This window comes from Cebus imitator, unplaced genomic scaffold, assembly GCF_001604975.1.
Source record: "Cebus imitator isolate Cc_AM_T3 unplaced genomic scaffold, Cebus_imitator-1.0 Scaffold106, whole genome shotgun sequence".
Lineage (NCBI taxonomy): Eukaryota > Metazoa > Chordata > Mammalia > Primates > Cebidae > Cebus > Cebus imitator.
The window spans coordinates 4,780,688-4,803,183 of NW_016107421.1; the positions used below are offsets into that span (position 1 = coordinate 4,780,688).

The following is a 22,496-nucleotide window of genomic DNA, read 5'->3' on the forward strand; positions in this document are numbered from 1 at the left end:
CCCATCTTGTAAAATATTTAATGCCTTCTGTTGACACTTGATGGTTATTTTAGTGTACAGTTGAAATCATTCATTCATTCTACAAGTATTTCTTGAGTTTGCCAGGCCTCATGTGGTCACTAGCCCTGGTGAGGAAGCAAACTAAGAAATGGTATTTGAGATGAGATCATGAACACCTCTGAAGATCTGGGCTTCTTTATAATTCACAAGCCAGGCACTCCCCACAGGTTCCCAGCAGAGCCTGTGAGGCCAGCAGAGTGGTCTGTGCCCGGCACAGTCCAGGGTGTCCAGAGGCTGGAGTGGAGGGGCCTTCACCAGTGGCGGGGCTCTCTGCAGGGTGCTGCATGGGTCTTTCTCGAAGATGCTCCTCAGGATGTGTTGGGATCCTAAATAGTGTTCAAATCCTGCTCCTGCCCCAACATGCCTTGCTCAAAAATATGAGAATGTTTGTGATAACATGAAAATGTATCTGAGACTAGCAAATATGAGTACAAATCAAAGTTCAGAGGGCATAGCTTCCAGATAATCCAGTTGCTGGTGTTTTCCTTCACCAGAATTGAGAAAGTTCAGAAAAATGGATAGACAGATGTGTACGTAACAACCACCCAGGTAGAAGGCAATCTGGCCATTTAAAAAGCTGTACATGATTTTGTATTAGCCCTACGTCTCATTTTGCTTCCACTTGGGAAGACAGTGGAGAAGCAAAACTGTTCCCATACTGAAGTGCTGAGCGCCCTGTCCGAGTTTTCCGCTTCTGTGCCGGAAGGCCGCTTAAACTCTCAAAACTGTCATTTCCATATCCACCAGGTGGCTTTCCGTGTCTGCACTAGGTGTGACTGCACACCTAATTGAATGGGCGCTTTGTGTGATTTTCTTCTTCCTAACTCTGAGAAATTCTGTGTTCCTCTGCTAAAGTGATGGATGTTTTTATTCTTGCAGGCATTGATTTGAATATGTGTTTGCTGTCTAACCCTAACTCTCTTTGCCTTGCCGTGCGTGGCTAACCCCCACCGCTCCCTGCAGCATGCTTTCTGTCGGCCTCTATCCTCCTTACTCCTCTGCTGACCCTGTTCCTTTGTTTCTGGCTGCGTGTCCTGGCGGCGGCTGTGTGGGCAGCCCTCGGAGTACAGCGGCCACCTCAACTCCAGCTCCCGCGCCTCCTCCAGGGCCAGCTCGGCCCGGGCCAGCCCTGTGGTAAGTCGGCCTCTTGGCCTTGCTCCTGCTCAGCATCGCCCTCCCTCCCCCTTCCCTTCACCGTCCTCTTCCAACGTCTCCAAATTTAGAATATTACTCTGCGGTGATATTATTAGGAATACATTGCTCAACTTTTCAAGGCCATAAAAGAAATTGTTAGCTGCGCTTAGAGATGGGGATCTTAGAGGAGGGAAACTTTATACAGTGGGAGAAAAAATAGAGCCCTGCACATGGATGTGCAGGGTTTATGTGATTCAAAGATGTGATGTATTGACTGTTCATGTTTTGCCTGAAGTGTTATCTGTGATCAGACCCAGAATGTGTTTAAGGTAAAATATGACCTGTAGCTGCCGGGACGCTCCCTGTTCTGCCCCGATCATTCGTTACCCTGCTGGTTCTCAGATCCCTCGAAATGTGCAGATGTACAGCCCCGCATCCTGTTTGTCACTCAGCATGGTCCAAGTTTTGTTTCAGAAAGTAAGGGCCCTATGAGATCGCCCCCAGCTTGTGAGGCTCATGTGTATTTTTCCCAGGGTCGTTGGAATTTTAGACACAGTTTTACCCGATCTGATGCTTTAAGGTGACTATCACTCTTTTTAAAGGAAGATTTTGCAGGACAGTTTTGGCCCGGGGGGTGTGGAAATGGAGGAGGGGAGGTGGGCACGTGGCTGGGGAAGGGGCTCCAGGCTGCATGACCAGACCAGGTTCCCACCCTCAGGAGCCAGCAGGAAACCCTGGGGAGAAAAAGCAAAGACAGGCGAGGCTTCTCTGCCTCCACTCACATCAAAATTTCCAGCCTGAGCTGAGCATGGTGACTCACACCTGTCATCCCAGCTACTCAGGAGGCTGAGGCAGGAGAATCACTTGAATCCGGGAGGCAGAGGTTGCAGCGAGCCGAGATCGCACCACTACACTCCAGCCTTGGTGGCAAGACTCTGACTCAAAAAAAAAGAAAAGAAAAAGCAAATATAAGTATCTACAATTGACAGAGAATGTTGTAGCTTTACTTTCAGTGAATCTCAGACACCCTTAATACCCTCTGCCTTGTGTGATTCAAGTGAGACACAGCAACTGCATTTTGTTAAATATTGTCTTTTTTCAAGCCTGTGATGAAGTCACAGCGCTCTGCATAGCCCCTTAGAGATCGAAATGACACAGATTTCTTTGTCATATGAAATTGAAGAGATTGAAATAACACAGATTTCTTCATCAAATTACTCGCAGGTTTAGGAGATGATCATAAACAGAAAGATGTGGGTTCCGCCTTCCTGGGCGTCCTGGGGCCTGATGGGGGGGTTGTGATCTCCTTGTATCTGCTCTTCCTTCTTTTAATCAATTGCTAAGCTAACAAAGGTCAGTTGCCCATGGGGCGGTTGGCACACTTAGGGAATGAAGGTCAGAATGCCACAGTGAGGGATGGGGCTGTCCTCCATCTCATCCCTCATCCTGGGTGCCTCATCATGGCTGGGGACCCCACATCTGATGAAACCTCCTGTATGTGGTTCTTAGAATACAGAGGGGTCTCTGGAGAGTGCAGGGCAGTTCCCTAGGGGATGTGGTTACAGTATTCCTTGATTGATCACGTCAAGGACAAAAGGACGGCAAGCACAGGCAGCATCCCTGGTATCTGAAGGGAGCCTGGGAGACAGAACTAAGCTAGCTTGTTTCCATAATTTCCAAAACTCATGGTCCTCTTACACTGAATTAACTCCATTTCTGTTTTCCTTCTTGGGACACTTATACCATTGCTGTGTATTTTGGACCTCCTGGTACAACAGGAAGCATTGGTGGACGTATTTGCCTTGTTGACGCGAAGAAGCCAGGAGGTCCTGGATGGAACTCCCTGATCCTTCCTCCTGGGAGGGATGAGCAGCAGGTCTTGGGCAGGGCCTGGGGTGAGCATGGGGGCAAAGGCAAATGACCCTCCAATGTGGCCTTCCTCAGGGTCACATGGAGCAGGAAGTGCTTTAAGGCAAGGTGTTTCAGAACCCAGGTTCAAATGTCACAGCTCTCATTCCTGGCTTGGGACATCTAGCTGGCACATAAGCTTCCTGTGCTTGCCCTGGAAACAGGGGTCATGACACCCTTATATAGCAAAAACAGGCCAGGCGTGGCAGCTCACGCCTGTAACCCTGGCACTTTGGGAGGCCGAGGAGGGCAGATCATGAGGAGTTTGAGACTAGCCTGACCAACATAGTGAAACCCCGTCTCTACTAAAAATATAAAAATTAGCCAGGGATGGTGGTGCACACCTGTAATCCCAGTTACTCAGGAGGCTGAGGCAGGAGACTCTCTTGAACCTGCGAGGCGGAGCCTGCAGCGAGCCAAGATCATGCCATTGTACTCCAGCCTGGACAACACAGCGAGACTGTCTCAAAAAAAAAAAAAAAAAGCAAAAACAACCAAACACAAAGAGGCGTGGTTACTTTGTTTCTCCGCGGCTGGGGTTAGCCAGGGATGGGTTACAGTCGTTCTAGCCAGCCGCTCATGGAACATGCTCCCAGGCCGGGGACTTCATCGGGAACACGTATCCAGGGCCAGTTTGAGTGAGGACAAAGGACAAGGAAAATGTGAAGTCAGGCAGGGGCCGCCCTGCAGGCTCTACAGGAAGCCCCGCCCCGTGTTTGGGGGATGCAGGTGTACAGGTGAACTTGTCACACCTGTCAGAGGAGAGGGAGGGCTGGTGCCCGCTGTGGGGTGGCAGGAGGGCAGTGGTAATAAAGGGCAGTAGTAACTAGAACGGAGTGGCCACTTGTCCCACTTCAAGAAAATAAAATGCTTCAGTGTCCAGAGACCACCACCAGGGTCAAGACCTAAAGTTTTTTCTACTCACTTGGTCCTCCCAGGGTCCTTGGGAAAGCAGAGGGTATCAGCCCCATCTCAGAGGGACACAGAATACTGTTCACCTCATGCACATCTTCTCCCATGCTGTGGATGAGCTGTGTTTTCTTCCTCTCCAGCATGGCCAGGATCTTCTCCTTGAGGACGTTGTGTTTCATTCATTCATTCAGTGTTTACTGAGTGCCTAGAATGTTCCAGAAACAGGGCCCTTGTATGAGCAGACAGACCCGCCCCAGCCCTCATGGGACACACAGACAGGGGCAGACAGATGCTCACTGGGTGATCACACGTGGTGTGAAGCCCAGCAGCGTGGGTGTGCTGGGAGGCAAAGGTGCCTGGAGAGCTGGAATCCGGAGGTTTCACGGCCCAGACTTGGGCCACACCCAAGCAGAGCGACTCTGCGTGGTGAAGCTGACAGGTCCAGGTCATCCAGGCCCCGGAATCCCACTGGGAACCTGTCAAAGCCACCACATTTCTGAAACATCCAAAAGGAATATCCCAAGGAAAAACCGGGTCCGTATCTTACCTTGTGTGTTCAGAGAAGACAGGAGCGATGGACTCAGGTCTCTGCCCCTTTGAACTAGAAAAACAACACTGTTTTGACTCCTGGTTTTCATTGCACACAGAGGCAGGGGCAGGGACCAGGTGGAAAACCAGTTCTTGAATTATAAACACCAGAGTTCAAATATTAGTCATTCAGGCTAACGTAAATATTATTGGATTTAAAACCAAAAACGGTCACTCTAATGGTAGATTCTGCTATCATTGAAATCTGAAGGAAAATGACCCTTAAAATGGGTGTTTTCTGAGCAGGGTTTGCTGTTAGTTTGTGTCTGGAGAGGGACCTCGCAAGGATGTGGCTTCAGTGATCCCGTTTTCCACCTGGGTCTGGTGTTGTCTGGCTGGGCATTGGGGACAGCCTCCTTTTTGTACCTGGGCCCTTGAATAGGGTCCCTCTGGGTCCGTGCACAGGTCCACATAATCCGTCTCTGGGAAACATGGAAAACCTAGTGCCTAAGCCTCACCAGGCACGGTGCGTACACGGACCTAAGTAGTGAACTCCTTAGGCACAATGTTAGAAGGCTGAATGAATAAAATATTTAATGTGCTCCTTTTGAAGCATTTGCATTTGAAAGGAAAATTGACATAAACTAATTCCGCAGACGTGTTTTAGAAGTGACTATTTCCAGATTTTCAGCGATGTCTTTGTATACACTCAGCTGTGACTATAAAATACAACACACATCCTTTATCAACCTGTTCGTGTGAAGCTTCACCCTGACCTGCAGTGTTTAGGATGGCTGGGAATACGGGAGTGTGGCGCTGACAGGCTGCTCTGTACACGGTGGCCTGGCCCTTCCCGTGCCGGAGGCCGCTTCTGCAGCGTTCGGGGCTTGGCCGTCCTGGGCTGGGGTGGGCGGGCAGGGCAGCCTGCACCGCCTGCGGCCACTGTGCCCTCTGCCCACCTCCTCCAGGCCTCCACACCAGGCCATGCCGTGGCCACGACAGTGTTTAAAATCCTGGCATGTGTTCCATCTCTTCGTCATTTTAGAGAGGAATTGCGTGCTTTATGTGAAGATGACACACACCATCTGATTCCTTGCCCGGCTCTGCGAGGGCTTAGGAAAGGGGGCTTGGTTAAGGTGGGCACCACTGCCCGCGGCCTCCGGCCGGGCCTGGCCCCTGCAGCGGCGACACACCGCCATCTGGTGGACGCCCGTGGGGCTGCGTGGCTCTCCACCGGGCTGTACTGCCTTCCCGTGTTTCAGGAAATTTGGGGGGCAAATCCCTTTTCATTCGGACCACACACAAAATGAAATTTATTATGTAAAATAGAGATAGGTTGCACGTACATTTGCCATCAGCTTTCATCAAGAGCTTAATTTTTAGTTTTCTTCTGCATGGTCTCTACTTTAAAATATGCCCAGATTTTCTTTTGAGTCCATTATGTTTTTCAGAGCACGGACTTTTTTAAAAAATGATAGAAACAGCAAACTATGGTTTTGGGGATATTTTTCCCCTTATTTGATATTTTACAAATTATAAAAACGATAGATGTATACAGTTACAAGTAAAACCGTGCAGGACAAAGATGTGGTAACGCCCTGCCCCCCAAAATCAAGGTTTATAGGACCAGTGTGTATTCTTTCTCAACTCTCTTGCAAGAAATATCAAAAAAAAAAGACTTGGTGGGCCCTTCTTTTACGGACACAGCTGTCTTTGTAAATAGACAGACACATACCTGGAGCTTCATTTATTTGTACACAATATTGACCCATTGCTGATGAGCAGCCAGAAAACATACATTTTACACCGTGGAGCCAAAATGCCGCTGGCTTTTCAGGGGTAACTTGGTAGTCTATTAAACTGGATTTTTTTTTTTTTTTTTTTTAAAAAGCAAACCAGATACCAAAAGCTAGCTTTCTTATGTTTTCCTTTAAATTTTCAAATTTACCTTCATTTTTTTTTTACTTTTGAGATGGAGTCTTGCTCTGTAGCCCAGGCTGGAGTGCAGTGGCGTGATCTCGGCTCACTGCAACCTCTGCCTCCTGGGTTCAAGAGAGTCAGCTGCTTCAGCCTCCTGAGTAGCTGTTATTACAGGCACATGACACCACACCCAGCTAATAGTTGTGATTTTAATAGAGACAGTGTTTTGCCACATTGGCCAGGTTGGTCTTGAACTCCTGACCTCAAGCAATCTGCCTGCCTCGGGCTAAAGTACTGGGATTACAGGCGTGAGCCACCACGCCTGGGCCTTGAAATTTAGATTGAAAAATATTTCAGGAATATTTTTATTTCCATGTGAAGAGAAGAACCATATTTGAACTGTTTTAATCATCCTCACAACTCAGGACATGGCTGCAGGGCTTCTGCGGCTCCACTAGGTGAGATGGTACCCATCTGATCAGAGTCTGTCTTCATACGCATCTGATCGGAGTCTGCCTTGGTGCCTCTGAATACATAATTAGGCTGATGTGGCATGCACATCTGAAAAAATAACTCTAGATGTGCATTTTTACATATCAGCAAATGCAGGAGACTGGTTGGAGGAGAGTAGAAAGTTTATTTTGAAGACCCGGATGCAGGGTGGGTGGGTGAGACCGTGTGATGGCTTTGAGAGCCAGGCCACAGGGTTTAGCTTGGATATGTTGAGTAGCAGACCCTTAAACGTGGCCACCCTGAGCTAAGAGCTGATCTTGGATTTTGCTTTCTTTTGGATTAACCGAGTATTTATGGGACTCCATTTGGTCCCCTTAACTGGCTGCCCAGCTGTAACTCCTGGTTACGTTGTTTCCGTGGTTGCCCCAGGTGTCCTTGGAGGAGGAGTTGAAGGTGCAAGGAGTTTGCAGGAGGGAAGGTGGCAGTTAGTGACCCTCCCTGGTCGGGCTGGATGGTGAGGGCAGGGGCATCTGGCCATAAGATTGGAAGCAGTCATTTGGAGATCACCATCTCCCTGGCACCCTGACCGTAGCACCTGCACCCCTGTGCTGAGCTGCTGGTCCCCGGCACCAGCGTCTGTGCGGTTCAAGTGTTGGTGAGCCGTGGACTCGGCAGGGCTCCATCGGGATTTCTCAAGCTTCACTCTGAATGATCTCTGTGTGAGCTCATGATGGTGATTGCAGAGTCCCAGGTCACCTCTCAGATCTGCTGAATCAAAGACGTGGTCTACAGTTGCCATGTATGTCTTTGGCTGATTTTCTGGTGATCAAAGTAAAGAATCTCTGAGCTATGGGAAGCTGGGTTGAAGACATGACAGGGAAGACATGATTAGTTGACAGCTTTTCCCAGAGAGTTTGGAGACAAACTCAACTTTGGTAACCTTCCCAGTGGGCTTATGATAAGAACCTTCAGTGTGCTAAAAAAAAAAAAAAAAAAAGAGGAGCATTCCAGGTAGTTAATCTTTGTTTAAGTAAGCCCCTCTCCCCCAGAAAGCAAAAAAACAAAAACAGGAAAGAGAAGAAAAGAAACCTGTCTTTTGTTGGATGCTGAGCCAAGAAAGAAGTAACGGCTCTGCCAGCCTCGGCCACTTGTCCCGAGACACCCTCATGGTTCAGGGCTCTCTGCAGGGTCTGTTCCTCATGTGCATCATCCCTCTTGTAGTTCTACAGGCTGCCGTGGGGCCCACTGAGACTCCTACCTGAGGACGGAGAAGAGGGGGCCCCAGGGACGTCCAAATAGGAGAGGTGTGAAAAGCCAAATTTGGAGGGTCCCACTCTTCTGCTTCTAAATTACAAAGGAAGGGCCTGTTTTATTTGGTTCTGTTTGGTTTTTTCATCATTCTTAGCCCCTATCTTCATGTTATCCATTTAATGCTTATTTTGTCCATTTTCCTCTACAGGTAGAAGAGAGACCAGAAAAAGATTTTACTGAGAAGGTAAGGAATTGTTCATAAACCTAGAGGGTCCCAAAAGTTATGGATGAAATTGATAAGAAAATCTGTTGCTTGGTCTTGGTCTTTTTCATAAAGATGTTCTTCAATGAGGGAACAGGACTAGAAAGCGCCCCACCCAACCTGGCATCACTTCCCTGTAGGGAGGCCCTGGGGAGTCCTGTCTAGTGTGTGTTGGACCCTGCAGAGCTGGGAGGCATTTGTGATGGGCCCAACCGTGGAGCTTAGAGCTAATTCAGCCAATCACAGAGCACAGGAGGTGCCTGGAAATGATCCTCTCCTTAAGCTTCCATAAGTCCATGCAGAGTTTCCAGTTTGGAGATGGAATTAAAGTAACAGTCCTGTGATATTAGGTTTATATGCAGTTTTGGTTTTGTCTAAAATTGTATCTGTGTTAGTCCGTTCTCACACTGCCATAATGAATTTCCCTGAGACTGGGTAATTTACAAAGAAAAGAGCTTTCATTGATTCACAGTTCCGCCTGACTGGGGAGACCTCAGCAAAGCCACAATCACAGTGAAAAGGGAAGCAGGCACCTTCTTCACAAGGCGACAGGAGAGAGAATGTGTGAGGGAGGAACTGTCAAACACGTAAACCCCTCAGATCTCCTGAGAACTCACTCACTATCGCAAGAACAGCATGGGAAAAACCACCCTCCTCATGAGGCACTCACCTCCCACAAGGCCCCTCCCTCGACATGTAGGGATTATGGAAATTACAATTCCACATGAGATTTAGGTGTGGACACAGAGACAAATCATATCAGCATCTGATCCTCTCAACGTTCCAGGGGTCTCGTAACATGCCAGGCCTGTCTGCAGCCACGCTGGCCTCTCTGGGTGGGACTTCCTCTCGGAGAGGCAGCGGAGACACCTCCATCTCCATCGACACTGAGGCATCCATCAGGGAAATCAAGGTGAGACACCCTCTTGGTACTCATAACTTGAGAGAACCTTTTGTAAAAATCAGACTTTAGATTTTAAAACAGTGACTTAATTCACAACGTTCTGCATCTTTCTTCTTGGTCCTGTCTGCCTCACCTCCCCTAAAATATGGTGTTCTCCTAATATCAAGACCCAGCTCAGATAGTGTCTCCTGCGGGAGGCTGATCCTACCCACCGATCCCCCAGCAGGGCGGACGGTGTGCTGGCCCTCCTCGCCCCTCAGCACCCGGGGCGTACCTTAGTGAGAGTCCTTACCGCATTGCGTTGATGAGCCTCGTCATCTCTGTATGGTTGGTCTGTGTAGACATTCAGTCTACGTGTTTGGACACCAGATGGCTCTACCTACTTTCACACAACCTTCCTGGCTAAGTATCTTCCCCTTCAGCCTACAACATGCCCTTCCCTTTCTCTTTGTAATGTGCCTTTAGTAGACCTCATCTTTGTATTTTAATGATTTTTTTCCTCCCACTATAATGTAGGTATTCTCTGCTCTATCCTCGCCACCCAGGGCAGTGCCAGGCGTTTGGTAGCATTTCGTGTGTGTGAGAGAGAAGCAGTGCTATTTGTTAAAGTAACCAGGGACAGTGTGCCTGAAAACCTAAAAACTGGAAGGGAAGCTGAAGTGACTGGACCTTGTGTCCTCCCGGGAGCAGAACCAAGACAGAAGGAGCTGAAAGCAGCCAGAATTGACTCTGTTTCTGAATTTTCTAGTACTTTAAACTAGGTTTAAAAGGGAAGCAGTTCCCACTGGGGATGTCTGAGCAGCTGGATAGCCATTTGCCAGGGAAGACAGAGAGAGATTTCAGCATCTGCCAGAGGTTGGCCAGGGTCACGTTGAAGATGCTTCCAACGCCTTTGCTTTATAAGCTTTCAAAACCAGAAGAGCTGTTTCCCATGTGCCACCCAGGGCCACCTGCAGCTCCTTGCCGCCTCCCTTTCTACAGCAGAGTTGGAGGCAGTCCTCATGTGTCTCTGCCTTTAGGTTGCAAGTACTTACTGAGAGGCTGGCTTATGCCAGATGCTGTCCCAGGCACCAGGAATTTGGCAGAGTAGAGACTCGGAGCTCCATAGATGCAGGGCAGAGTGTTGCTGATTCCTGCCTCCAGCATCTTACTGTGCCTCGCACAGAGCAGGAACTCAAAGTGCTTGAACGAACTAACTAAATAGGAGTGAAACAACCTGTAACGTTTTCAGAAGCTCTTTCGCCTGTTTTTTAAAACTATGTAAAGTTATATGAGATACACCAAAATTGTATGAAATCATGTGAAATGTCATATGGGATACACCAGAATTTTAATCGTTAAATACTGAAATTTATTTTATTTCCTTTAATACTTAATAAAAGAAAAGTGGGTGCTCAGATTATCCAAATAGAAACCACTCTGAAGTATGAAAGATTTAGGGAATCACCTCTTTTCCCTTGACATCATCTGCCTTTTTTGCCATTTCCCCCAGGAACTCAATGAGTTAAAGGACCAGATTCAGGATGTAGAAGGCAAATACATGCAGGGATTGAAAGAAATGAAGGTACCAAACACAGAAATATGGCCTCATGATATTAACCCAACTTAACCTTAAAAAAAAATCCTAAAGAAGAAATTCAAAGTGCATGCTTGCTGTAAAGAGTCTCTGTGTTGTGAAAGAACTCAAAATGGCAGGAATGCTGGCATGGGCGCACACTCACCATTTTCCCAAATGCATTGTTTGAACCAAGACTTGCAAATGTAACTCCCCAGTAGAAAAGGTTGCTAACATACTCCCTGACACATGTCTTGTATTGTCATCCTTCCTCCAGACTTAAAACCAGTCTCTCATTTCCCATCAATGTGCACCAGACGTTTAAAGAAGGTTTTTGGTTTTCTTCACTTTTTGTAGTAGTTGAATACAAAAATGCTTCAACTAATTTGCGTCTCAGAATATCTGACGTCTACTAATAAGGCCATCCTAACACGCCATGCTTTTGAAACATGCCAATTATTTGCCTCCTATAAAATGTTGCTAAGTGAAGCAAAGCCTGACTGTGTCGCACTGGCTTTCCAGAGCATGTGCACACTGCTTTTAGAGTGTGGAGTGACTCTTGCAGCAGCGAGAAGATGTGGTTACCCTGTTCCTTGACAGTAAGGTGAGCAGTCACTGGCCATCTTCATGGGCAGCAACAGATCATGGATCTGGTAGTAGCTGCCAAATCTGTTACTTCCTTTTCAGCCCCCTAGAAAGTACCTGAGAGATGTCTGAATTTAATATCAAAGGTCACCAGGCAGAAGAGGTGACAACAATCACAACTAATTCATTATCTTCATATCTGCTACCTTTCCTGAAAGGGGGAAAAATAAGACTCTGACTTTCAATTCATGTAAAAAAGGGAGCCACTTGGTCGGGCGCAGTGGTTCACACCTGTAATTCCAACACTTTGGGAGGCCAAGGCGGGTGGATCACCTGAGGTCAGGAATTTGAGACCAGCCTAGCCAACATGGCGAAACCTTGTCTCTACTAAAAATACAAAAATTAGCCGGGTGTGGTGGTAGATGCCTGTAATCCCAGCTATTCAGGAGGCTGAGGCAGGAGAATCTCTTGAACCTGGGAGATAGAGGCTGCAGTGAGCCAAGATCATGCCACTGCACTCCAGCCTTGCTAGACTCTGTCTGAAAAAAAAAAAAAAAAGATGAAGGGAGCCACTGAACCAACCAGAGACCCGCTGGCCTCACGGGATACCGCCGCTGGTGTGGAGGTGCAGAGCTAGACCAGCACTGGTCCCTGCGGCCCCCCATAGCCGCTGCTGCACCTGAGCGGGCAGCTCCTGCCTCTGCCTTCAGCTCCGCATGTGTGCGCCCTGACAGTTCTGCTCTTTCTGTTCTGGAATCGCCTTCCCCTTCTTCTGTTTGAGGACCTGCGAGGGTGTGAGACATGTGAGGGCATCGCCACGAATATTTTACAGGCCTCTTTCTCTGGACTGTCCTTCAAAGGGAATAACTTCGTCTTTCCAGGACCTACCCGGTGGGACCTGCATGCCATTTTCCTATAGGTTGAAAATCGGTAATCACTACTGCCCCTTTCCTGGTTCGTAGCTGGAGCAGGACTGGTTGGCGGTCACTGTGGCCTGTGGCCCTGTGTAATTATCTCAGCTGTCACACGCCGGCTCTTTCCCAGGGGCCGGTCACACCGCTCGAGTGATCCTTCAGAAACCTGTTGAACAGCCTGACCCCCAGCCCTAAGACACCACTCTGGGAGGATTCCCCAGCTACTGAGTGGGACCAGAGACCCCGCTGCCTCTGTGGCCACCTCCCTTTCCACACTGGTGTCTCCTTTGTTCTAATGAGTGTGCACATTGCTTTTAATAGTGAATTTTCTGAGCAATGAGAATTTGATCAAACTGAAAAGGGAGGATTTCCATGCCTTTCAAGTTGCCATGTGTTTCTTCTGATCCATTTGCTCTAAGAAATACAATGTAAATTTAGGGCTGAGGTTTTTTTTTAACAGAATACTGAATGATTCATTGTTTTGATTTTTTTTATTGCACTTTCAAAAATATTACCTGCTTTCCACAGGACTCTCTAGCAGAAGTTGAAGAGAAATATAAGAAGGCCATGGTTTCCAACGCTCAGCTAGACAATGAAAAGACAAACTTCATGTACCAGGTCGATACCCTAAAAGATATGTTGCTGGAGCTTGAAGAACAGCTGGCTGAATCTAGGCGGCAGTACGAAGAGAAGAGCAAAGTACGCGTTAGTATGACGCGGAATCGTAGAGTAGGCGGGGTGCAGTGGCCGCTGCCTGTAATCCCAGGACTTGGGGAAGCCAACGTGGGAGGGTCACTTGAGCCCAGGAGTTCAAGACCAGCCTGGGCAATATGGCGAGACATCATTTCTATAAAAATTTTAAAAGCCATTAGCCAGGCATGGTAGTACATGCCTGAAGTCCCAGCTACTTGGGAGGCTGAGGTGGGAGGATCACTTGAGCCTGGAAGGTTGAGGCTGCAGTAAGCTGTGTTGACACCACTGCACTCCAGTTTGGGCAACAGAGAAAAGCCTGTCTCAAAAAAAAAAAAAAACAGAATGGTAGGTGGCGTGTGTGTGTGTGTGTGTGTGTGTGTGTGTGTTGTTTATATGTATGTGTGTCTGTATATATAACATATAATTTACATTGTGTATTTTTATATTTTTAAACAATGGTTCTCCACTTATCCAGGAAATCCAGACATCTGAGAATAAAAGCACCACACTCTGCTATGCAACTTGAAATATTGATACGTAATTTCAGCATGTAAACTAGAGACAGTTTTTCTAGGAGAACATGTAAGCTAAACTCATAACCATGAAAAAACATGCCTATGAAAGATAAGGTGTGATCAGATGCTTCAAGATTTTCCGGTTAATATATATTTTCTGACTTTTATTTTGTTCTCTCTTAACACGAAATAGTTATGAGTTTCAAAGATTTTAAGAAAATTATATTATTTTCTGCCGATTGGGAAAAGACACAGTTACTCCATTTAAGAATTAAATACACCATTAAGCTCAGAGAGTCTTACTTGCACTTTCATTAAGAACCACTGGAACTAGCTTGTTCATAGCTGATATCAGATACAATTTCTAGTCATATATTAAGATCTCAAGCATGAGTTATATATTAAGATAAGTAATGACAGCAGACTGATTCCATGAAGACTGGGCTTGGATGTCCTTCATGACATAGAAAGCAAAGAATACTCTTTTTATATTTTTAGGAATTGTCCAATTTTTCAGAGATTCTGAGAGAAACAGAAAATGTGTGAGTGTTGTTGTTTTATTGTTTTGTTTGTTTGTTTGAGATGGAGTCTCACTCTGTCCCCCAGGCTGGAGAGCAGTGGCATGATCTCGGCTCACTGCAGTCTCCGCCTCCCAGGCTCAAGTGATTCTCCTGCCTCAGCCTCCCGAGCAGCTGGGACTACAGGCACGTGCCACTACACTCGGGCAATTTTTTTTTTTTTTTTTTAACTAGAGACGGGGTTTCACCATGTTAGCCAGGATGGTCTTGATCTCCTGACCTCGTGATCCACCCACCTCAGCCTCCCAACGTGCAGGGATTACAGGCATGAGCCACCATGCCCAGCCTGTTGTTGTTTTTAACTGGCTTATATTCTCTAAATCCAAAGAGTTAAAACCAAGGTACCCTTGGCGACCTGCAGGCCTGCATCTTTGCTGCAGAATTGAGTTAGAAGCTAAAGAAGATTTTACTCCCAAGGTTCCTGGTAGCTGAACTCTGAAAGAGAGGAGAGGCTTTTCACAAGACCAGTGTCATGTGGGAACGGAGGGGTGGAGAGCACATCCCAACCCCTGCTTGGTGGGGGCCTGTAGTGCATTTGCACTCCTCCTGAAACGCTGTCATTAGACATCATTCAGTGGACTGAGAACTCCCAAGTCTCACTCCAGAGAAGCTGGATGGTGCTAGAATGCTATCTCAACATGGATTCAGGAGCCATGCAAAGCCCCACAGGAAGGCCCTTGTCATAGCCAGGAGGGCATCAGCCACCCTCAAGCTAAGGGAAGTCGGTGAACAGAGGTACCAGGGTGAGCAGAAGCCCAGGCCAGATCCATCTCAGATCACTCGACTGATGGGTCTAGGGAAGGGGTGCCCTGCAGGCCCGTAAGCTGTCAGCAAAGTGAGCTGGGCCCCTGCCCATCACCAGGGGTTGCGCTGCTGTGACTGGGCAGGGAAACAGCAGAGCGGAGCTGCCAGCTTCCTGGGCTGAGCCTTGGGAGGGAAGGCCAGGCCTGAGGAGCAGCTCGGCTTTGCAGGCTCTTCACTTGCTCCCCCAAACTCTCTTGATTTTGTCCCTTAAGGGGCAGCCCCGAAGCACAGAGCTGGCTACCAGCTGGTCATGAGAGATGCGTAAGGAGGCCATATGTATCTCTTCATCCCAAAGAGTGTTCCTTGTCATATTTCAGCAGGTGCCTTGCAGGACACCCTCACCCAGCTTCTTAGCACAGTGCTGTGGAAGGCACCAGGCTCCCTGGGCGGGGGGCCTTCCTCAGCTCTTGCTTCATGTAGATAAGAAATCAGGAAATCCTTGTTGATTGCATCAACTCCTCAGGTTAACTTTACAGTAAGTCATCAGGCATCATCTACAAAGTCCAGAGGAATCTGTTTGTGTTGTTTAAAAGGCCTTGTAGGTGGTTCACACCTGTAATCCCAGCACTTTGATAAGCTGGGGCAGGTGGATCACTTGAGGTCAGGAGTTCAAGACCAGTTTGGCCAAAATGGTGAAACCCTGTCTCTACCAAAAAAACAAAAATTAGCTGGGTGTGGTGGTGGGAATTTATAATCCCAGCTACTCGGGGGGCTGAGGCAGAAAAATCTTTGAGCCCAGGAGGCAGTGGCTGCAGTGAGCTGAAATCATGCCACTGCATTCCAGCCTAGGTGACAGAGTGAGACTGTCTCAAAAAATATATAAATATAAAATAAAATAGAAGACCTTGAAGGTTGTGATGACGTCTAGCAGATGATTTGTTCCACAGGAACTGTAAATCATGAGAACCTGAACTGGCATGCCAGGAACATGAGATTCCACCGCTTTAGTGCTGTGTTTCTCCTTTACAGGACTTTGAAAGGGAAAAACACGCCCATAGTATACTGCAGTTTCAGTTTGCCGAAGTCAAGGAGGCCCTGAAGCAAAGAGAGGAAATGCTTGAGGTAGGCCACGTTCTCCCGTTTTGCTTCTCCTTTTCTCTTTTGGAGCATTTTGCCAGGCCACGACTATCTTACCTTAGGCTGCGGTAATAAAATACCATACACTGTGCGGCTTAAACAACAGAAATTAATTTTCTCACAATTCTAGGGGCTGGCAGTCCAAGATCAAGGTTGGGTTCTGGTGAGGCCTCTCTTCCTGGCATGCAGACAGCCGCTTTCTTGCTGTGTCCCTCCTCAAATGGTGGAGAAAAAGCAATCTCTCTGGTGTCTCTTCTTATAAGGACACTAATCCTATTTGATCAGGACCCCACTCTTATGACCTCATTTTACCTTAATTACTTCATAAAAACCCTATCCCCAAATACAGTCACATTGGGCATTAGGGCATCAACAGATGAATTTAGAAGGACACAACTCATTCCATGATAATTACTAATGTTTTCAGTTTTCTTAAAACTGAGTTTAGGCTAACTCTCCATCCCTAGATTAAGGAAACAGTGCCTCTCATTGGTGAAGATCCCTGTTCTTTGGTGATCTTGTATTTGTTTTGGGAGGTGTGGTAGACAGAATAACGGCCCCTCAAAGTTGTCCACATCAGAATCCCCGGAAATTGCAAATGTGAAACCTTACATGGTCAAAGGGCCCCTGCAGTTGTGATTAAATTAAAGACCTTGAGAGAAGGGATCATCCTGGATTACTTTGGTGGAACAAGGGTCCTTCTAAGAGGAAGGAAAGTCAAAGGCAAAAATAGAAGATGTGACACAGGAAGCTGAGGTTGGAGTGATACAAGGAAGGGGCCATGAGCCAAGGAATGTAGCTCAGTCTCAGAAGCTGGAAAAGACAGGGAAACAGATTCCCCCAGGAGCCTCCAGAAAGGCTGGGTTTTAGCCCATAAGACTCACTTTGGACTTCTGACCTCTAGAATTGCAAGAAAATAAATTTGTGTTTTAAGCTGCTGAATTTATGATGATTCATTACAGTAGCAATGGGAAACTAATACAGGGTTGGTTTTTAATTTTTTTACTTAATCTGCACTTTACTGCCCTGAAGTGAGAACTTCACCCAAAGCAGGTTTTCTTCCTGCACTTCTTGAAGCCAGGAGTAGGACAAGGGAAAAAATCCTGGAATGCTGGCAATGAATTCAGGGGTGACGAGGTAAAAGGGTGCTTGTGGCTTCACTCACTGTCCCAGCCTCAGGTTATCTCGGGCTGGGGTTTTTCTTCCTCTTTAACCCTTTGTCTGCTTTCTATCTGTTCCTTTCCTCAGGAAATCCGACAGCTACAGCAGAAACAGGCGAGTTCTATCAGGGAGATTTCTGATCTTCAGGAAACAATAGAGTGGAAAGACAAAAAGATAGGGGTAGGATTCTCAAGTCTTTGAAAATCTACCCACACGGGCAGGCTACTTAGCAAATAGAGTTTTTCCAGAGTCTTTGGTTTGCAAAACCGCTGTCTGAGTATGCATGCAACTCCCATGTGACACAAAGTTGTATTAATTTATTTAATTTTATTAAGTAGTGAAGACTCTAACTTGTCCAAATTGATAAGAACTTGGAAGGTAACATGGACTCTCCATGGAGGGTCTGGTGAATGCGTAGCCATACTCTCTGCCTGCCCCATGGGTGGTTGTTGAAACACCTGGAGTGAGGAGGGCACTGTGGGGAGGTCTGATGTGTGCAGGGCCAGGCTTCTTGGGATTCTCTGCCTGGTGGTGCTTTGAGAAAAAAAAAATCTAAGCAGCACCAGGCAGAGTATTTCCACCTTGAAATCTTCCCCGGGGGAAGCCTCCCCCAAACTCTTCTCCCTCCATGAGAAGAGAAGAGGCAGTTCTGCACTTAGAATTGAAGAATGGGGAATAGAATCCCACAAAGTAACTGTTATGATTCATAATGACAAATGGTTTCCCCAGATTAGCGACTCATACGCATAGCTCTCATAATGACCCCAAGATATCCGCACATAGACTCAACAAGCCACGCTGTGTTTCCACTGTCATGCTTATCAGCATTTAGGATTGTGTGTGTGTGTTTGTGCACATGCACACACACACTTTAGGACCACTTTGTTTAACTGAGACGATGGATACAAAAAATCAATGTATAAAAATAGTCTAAATGGCTACAACAGCCTTCCTGGGGGGTGCCTAGCAGTGCTTCTTTTTCTTTATTGATTCTTCTTTCCAATGGAGACTCTGCTTAACTCTACTGCTAACGCAGCTGTGAACTTGCAGACAAAGCTAGAAAGCGATGCAAATACAGTAACCTCCGGGGCCTGTGCTGTGTGTGTGCTTCAAAATGTGCATGTCTTTCGGCAAGTATGAATAGCAACACTTCTTGGACTCTGTGTACTAAATGAAAAGCTTAATACTTGGATTTTGTTAGTATCTTTAGGCAGAGTCTCTTTAATGTCTAGAGTCGACTAGTGTTTTAGACGGTAGAAGCCTCCTTCTGGTTCCTGCTTCTGAAGTAACCTGCTCATCTGTGCACATCTTCTTTCTCTTGGCTCTGCCGCACACTCAGGCATTAGAGAGGCAGAAAGAGTTCTTTGATTCCATAAGGAGTGAACGGGATGATCTTAGAGAAGAAGTAGTCATGCTCAAAGAGGAATTAAAGGTATGAAGCCAAAGTACAGTTCTGTAAAAACCCAGGTGACAACGCAAATTCTGGGATTCTGTGAATATGTGTGTACATAATTAACTTTATGTCACTGATTTTAGTTCTGTTAATGATCCGTATCCTAGGTTAACTGACACTGACGAGATGTAAAATAAACGTAGATTCAGTGGGTTGTGCTCAAGGCCTTTTGACGTTAATAAACATAGCTGATCTTGAACACAAGATTTTTTGATGTATTATCTAAATTTTTTCATACTCATTAGTAAATTCTCCAAGATATTACTCAGACTTAGAGAATGTATTTGCGTCTTTATATTAAAGCCCCCAATTTAAGGACTTCTCAATTTAAGTCACTTAGATGAACAGTGACTTGGGTAAGTGGTTTGGGCAAGGATCCCGCTAATTAGACTTTGAGACCTACTAGATGACAGGTGGAAGAAGGTTCCCTGTTCTTTGTGGGCCATGCCAAGGCGTCTTCAGCTGCTGCTCGACGCAGGTGAAGCGCCAATGGCAGCATTCTGGGTGGGCGGGTTCCTGAAGTGCCACCATCTGCTCTTGGCCTCCAGGGTCAAAGCCAGATCAGTGAGCCAGCAGCTACAGGCTTAGAGCTAAGATGTGTGCTTCTGCTCCTCAAAGAGGTGATGAGACAGGGGAGTTCCTCACACACGAGGGAGAGAGCCGTGGGTGGCAGGAGGGGGCGGGTGAGTGATGTCTGGAGTGGTGAAATCAGCTGTTTTCAGTGAACTATCTTTCTTTTGAATGTTCTGGACTTTCTAGCCACCTCTTAATTTCTTCTTTAACATAAGTTTCATCCGTCCCTTTCAGAACACATACATCTTTCTTTCTATATCTGGCTCCTCTTTTTAAACAATGCAACCAGGGTTTTACAATGAAAGGCTGCTTGACAGTGACTTGCCGCTCCACCTGCTGGCAGCCCACAGGCTACTCCTTCTAGTTCAAAAGGATGCCTTGTCACCAGCAAATTAAGGCATGGATTGGAGCATCTGAGAAAGCAGTAGCCTTTGGAGGATGATATCCCAGATTTGTGTGTGTTGACCAAGCATTTACGAGTGCCGCACCTTCGCATTTCTCTGTCTCTGTGGAGTTACCCTGCACTTCAGGAAAAATGGCTTTCTTTTTTATTAGTTGTGTTAAAACAGAGTTTAACCGAATATCACCGAGCAGATATTATGATGAGCCTATTTTTGTTCCCAGAAACATGGAATAATCCTAAATTCAGAAATAGCTACCAATGGAGAGACTTCCGACACTCTAAATAATGTTGGATACCAAGGTCCCACCAGGTTGACAAAAGAAGAGTTAAATGCCCTCAAGTTGACAGGGGATGGGACTCTAGGTAAGTAACTGCTTTCCTTCGGTTCCCCCACCTTTCCAATCAGCATTTGCTCACCCTCCATGTGCTGCTGGGGGTGGAGCCACTGTCACTGATGGATTAACAGTCACCAGCATGCCATTTGTTTCATCACTTCATGGTAATGTCCTTGCCACCCGGTGTGGTCACCCACGCGTTGTCTGGCATGCATCTCTGTGTAGTGCTCACCGTCAATGGCTCAGGTATACCTTCCTTTTGCTGCTCAAAGCTACCAAGCAAGACTGCGAATGCAAGGAAAATAGTCTCAAAATTAAGTAACAATGTGGAGAGTACTATTTGGTTTTCCTCAGATACATCTGTATCTGTGCACATAAAGTGTGGCTTTTTAAATCGATTCTATGACAGAATTATCAAAAGATCAGAATAGTTGAGCCCATCAAGTCAGTTAGTTGGCCATGTTTGCAAGCCAGCATCGACATTCTGGGCAGTGTTCAGCGTTCTAAGGGTGCCTGTGGACAGCAGGTCTGTCTGCATTGCCATTTTCAAGCCACCACTTGAGGTGGGCAGGCGCTGTGGTAGGGGATGTGGCAGTGCTGAGAGTCTGAATATGCCCACTTTTGTCAGAGGGGATCCTCCTTTGTATGCCACGTGTTCGCATCTGAAAGAATCTAAAATTGGGGAATCCAGTAGATCGGAGGAATATTTACCATTTTCAGTGACCTGATGGTATTTGTCATAATAGTTGGCTTTGGGAAAAACCTTCAGATTCTGGCGTGCCGCCTGAAGTTGCAGCGTGCAAGTGAGGCCTCCTCTGTGTCTGGTCACCCTCTACGTTCCAGTTTTTTACAAGGAGGCTGGAATAAGGTTGGGGTCCATGACTTTTCATTTTAATTTAGAAGCTTTCATCTTATTTCTTTATATTTATGGAAATATAGACACCTCCAGGCCCCATCTTCTCAGCACTTGCGCCCCAGGGAGGTACACATTCATTATCTCTATGACTATTAAAGAAACACAGCTCTTGGCCGGGTGCGGTGGCTCACGCCTGTAATCCCAGCACTTTGGGAGCCCAAGGCGGACAGATCACCAGGTCAGGAAGCTGAGACCATCCTGGCCAACATCGTGAAACCCTGTCTCTACTAAAAATACAAAAATTAGCTGGACTTGGTGGCACATGCCTGTAATACCAGCTATTCGGGAGGCTGAGGCAGGAGAACTGCTTGAACCCGGGAGGCGGAGGTTGCAGTGAGCCGAGATCATGCCACTGCACTCCAGCCTGGCAACAGAGCAAGACTCCATCTCAAAAATAAATAAATAAATAAGAAACACGGCTCTTTTACATTGTGTAAAAAAAAAGTTATGGCCGAGGGCAGTGGCTCACATTTCTAATCCCAACACTTCGGGTGGCCAAGGCTGGAGGATCACTTGAGGCCAAGAATTCCAGACCAGCCTGGAAACATAGCAAGATTCCATCTCTAGATATGTATATTATATCTATATACCATTGTTGAAAAAAGATACATAAATTAATCTCCATCATACCTTTATATGAGCTACCCAAACAGCTAGGAATTTGATTATGTTGCTCTTACTCAAATATACATTTTATAAATCCTTGATAACCATTGAGAAATGTTTAAGGAACCGGAAATGTCAGTTTTGAAAGTGGTCTTCAAATGACTTTTGATCACATATTCCATCAGTAAAGAATTGTAGAAACTTCCCAATATATATGTTTATTTTAAGTCTATATATGCATACTATTTCATTAATATAAAATGTGCATTATAAAACATATCCAAACTTATGCGAAGAAGTTTTAGAGTAAAACTTTAACCAGAAGTCCTAATAGTTCCCCCATTTTTCCTGGGATATGGGCACCCCACAATGGAGACCACTGGGTTATAAAATTATCCAGCTTTGACTTTCAGTAACATAGCACTTTATCTAATCTCCTGGGGTTTTGTTTGATAATCCAAAAGTTCCAAAACAGTTTGATGTTCCTCAGTCGACGGATAGTTTATCATTTAATTTAGTGGTCATCTTGATCTCAAGCATTTGCCTCCTGCTGGTTCTCTCTCCCTAGTCCCTTAGAGAATGAACAGAGGTACCAGGGCACGGACACAAGGTGTTTTCTCAGGAAGACAGTGGTGGTCATGGAAGATAGATTTCTTTCCACCATATGAGCTATTTCAAAAGTATCTTCCTTGAGATTGACCTTGAGGCTACATTTCTAAAAGTGCACTGACTATTCTTTTAAAAAACTACTTACAAGCTGCTTTTAGGGCTGTGTGACATGCAGCGCAGTTGGACAGCTAAAAAATACAAGCTGTCAAGTTGTGCATTGAGAAATGAGAGTGGGGACTATGAACCGTTTCCAAACCCATCATTGTGGATTGTTTGGCTGCCTGATCCAGAGCTTTCAATTTGTCAAAACTTAACTTCACCTTAAAAAATCTGACCACACAAGATGGCACCAGCAGCCACTCTGGCCTTTGATGTGGTGGCAGTGGT

At 46.4% G+C, this 22,496-nt stretch overlaps 1 protein-coding gene across 45 annotated transcripts in view; it reads left to right on the top strand.

Annotated features, from left to right (window-relative positions):
• Window positions 1–22,496, top strand: part of LRRFIP1 (LRR binding FLII interacting protein 1) — a 159,746-nt gene that overhangs the window by 118,519 nt on the left and 18,731 nt on the right. For 21 of the 45 annotated variants that reach the window (XM_017537789.2, XM_017537790.2, XM_017537792.2 and 18 more), the window contains 9 exons: window positions 1,117–1,194; window positions 8,375–8,410; window positions 9,216–9,341; window positions 10,825–10,896; window positions 12,915–13,085; window positions 15,946–16,038; window positions 17,302–17,394; window positions 18,554–18,646; window positions 19,865–20,006. In XM_017537789.2, the coding sequence (XP_017393278.1) occupies window positions 1,117–1,194; window positions 8,375–8,410; window positions 9,216–9,341; window positions 10,825–10,896; window positions 12,915–13,085; window positions 15,946–16,038; window positions 17,302–17,394; window positions 18,554–18,646; window positions 19,865–20,006 (904 nt within the window). The remainder of the gene's footprint in view (window positions 1–1,116; window positions 1,195–8,374; window positions 8,411–9,215; window positions 9,342–10,824; window positions 10,897–12,914; window positions 13,086–15,945; window positions 16,039–17,301; window positions 17,395–18,553; window positions 18,647–19,864; window positions 20,007–22,496) is intronic. The other 24 variants (XM_017537771.2, XM_017537774.2, XM_017537777.2 and 21 more) reach the window with 8 other exon arrangements.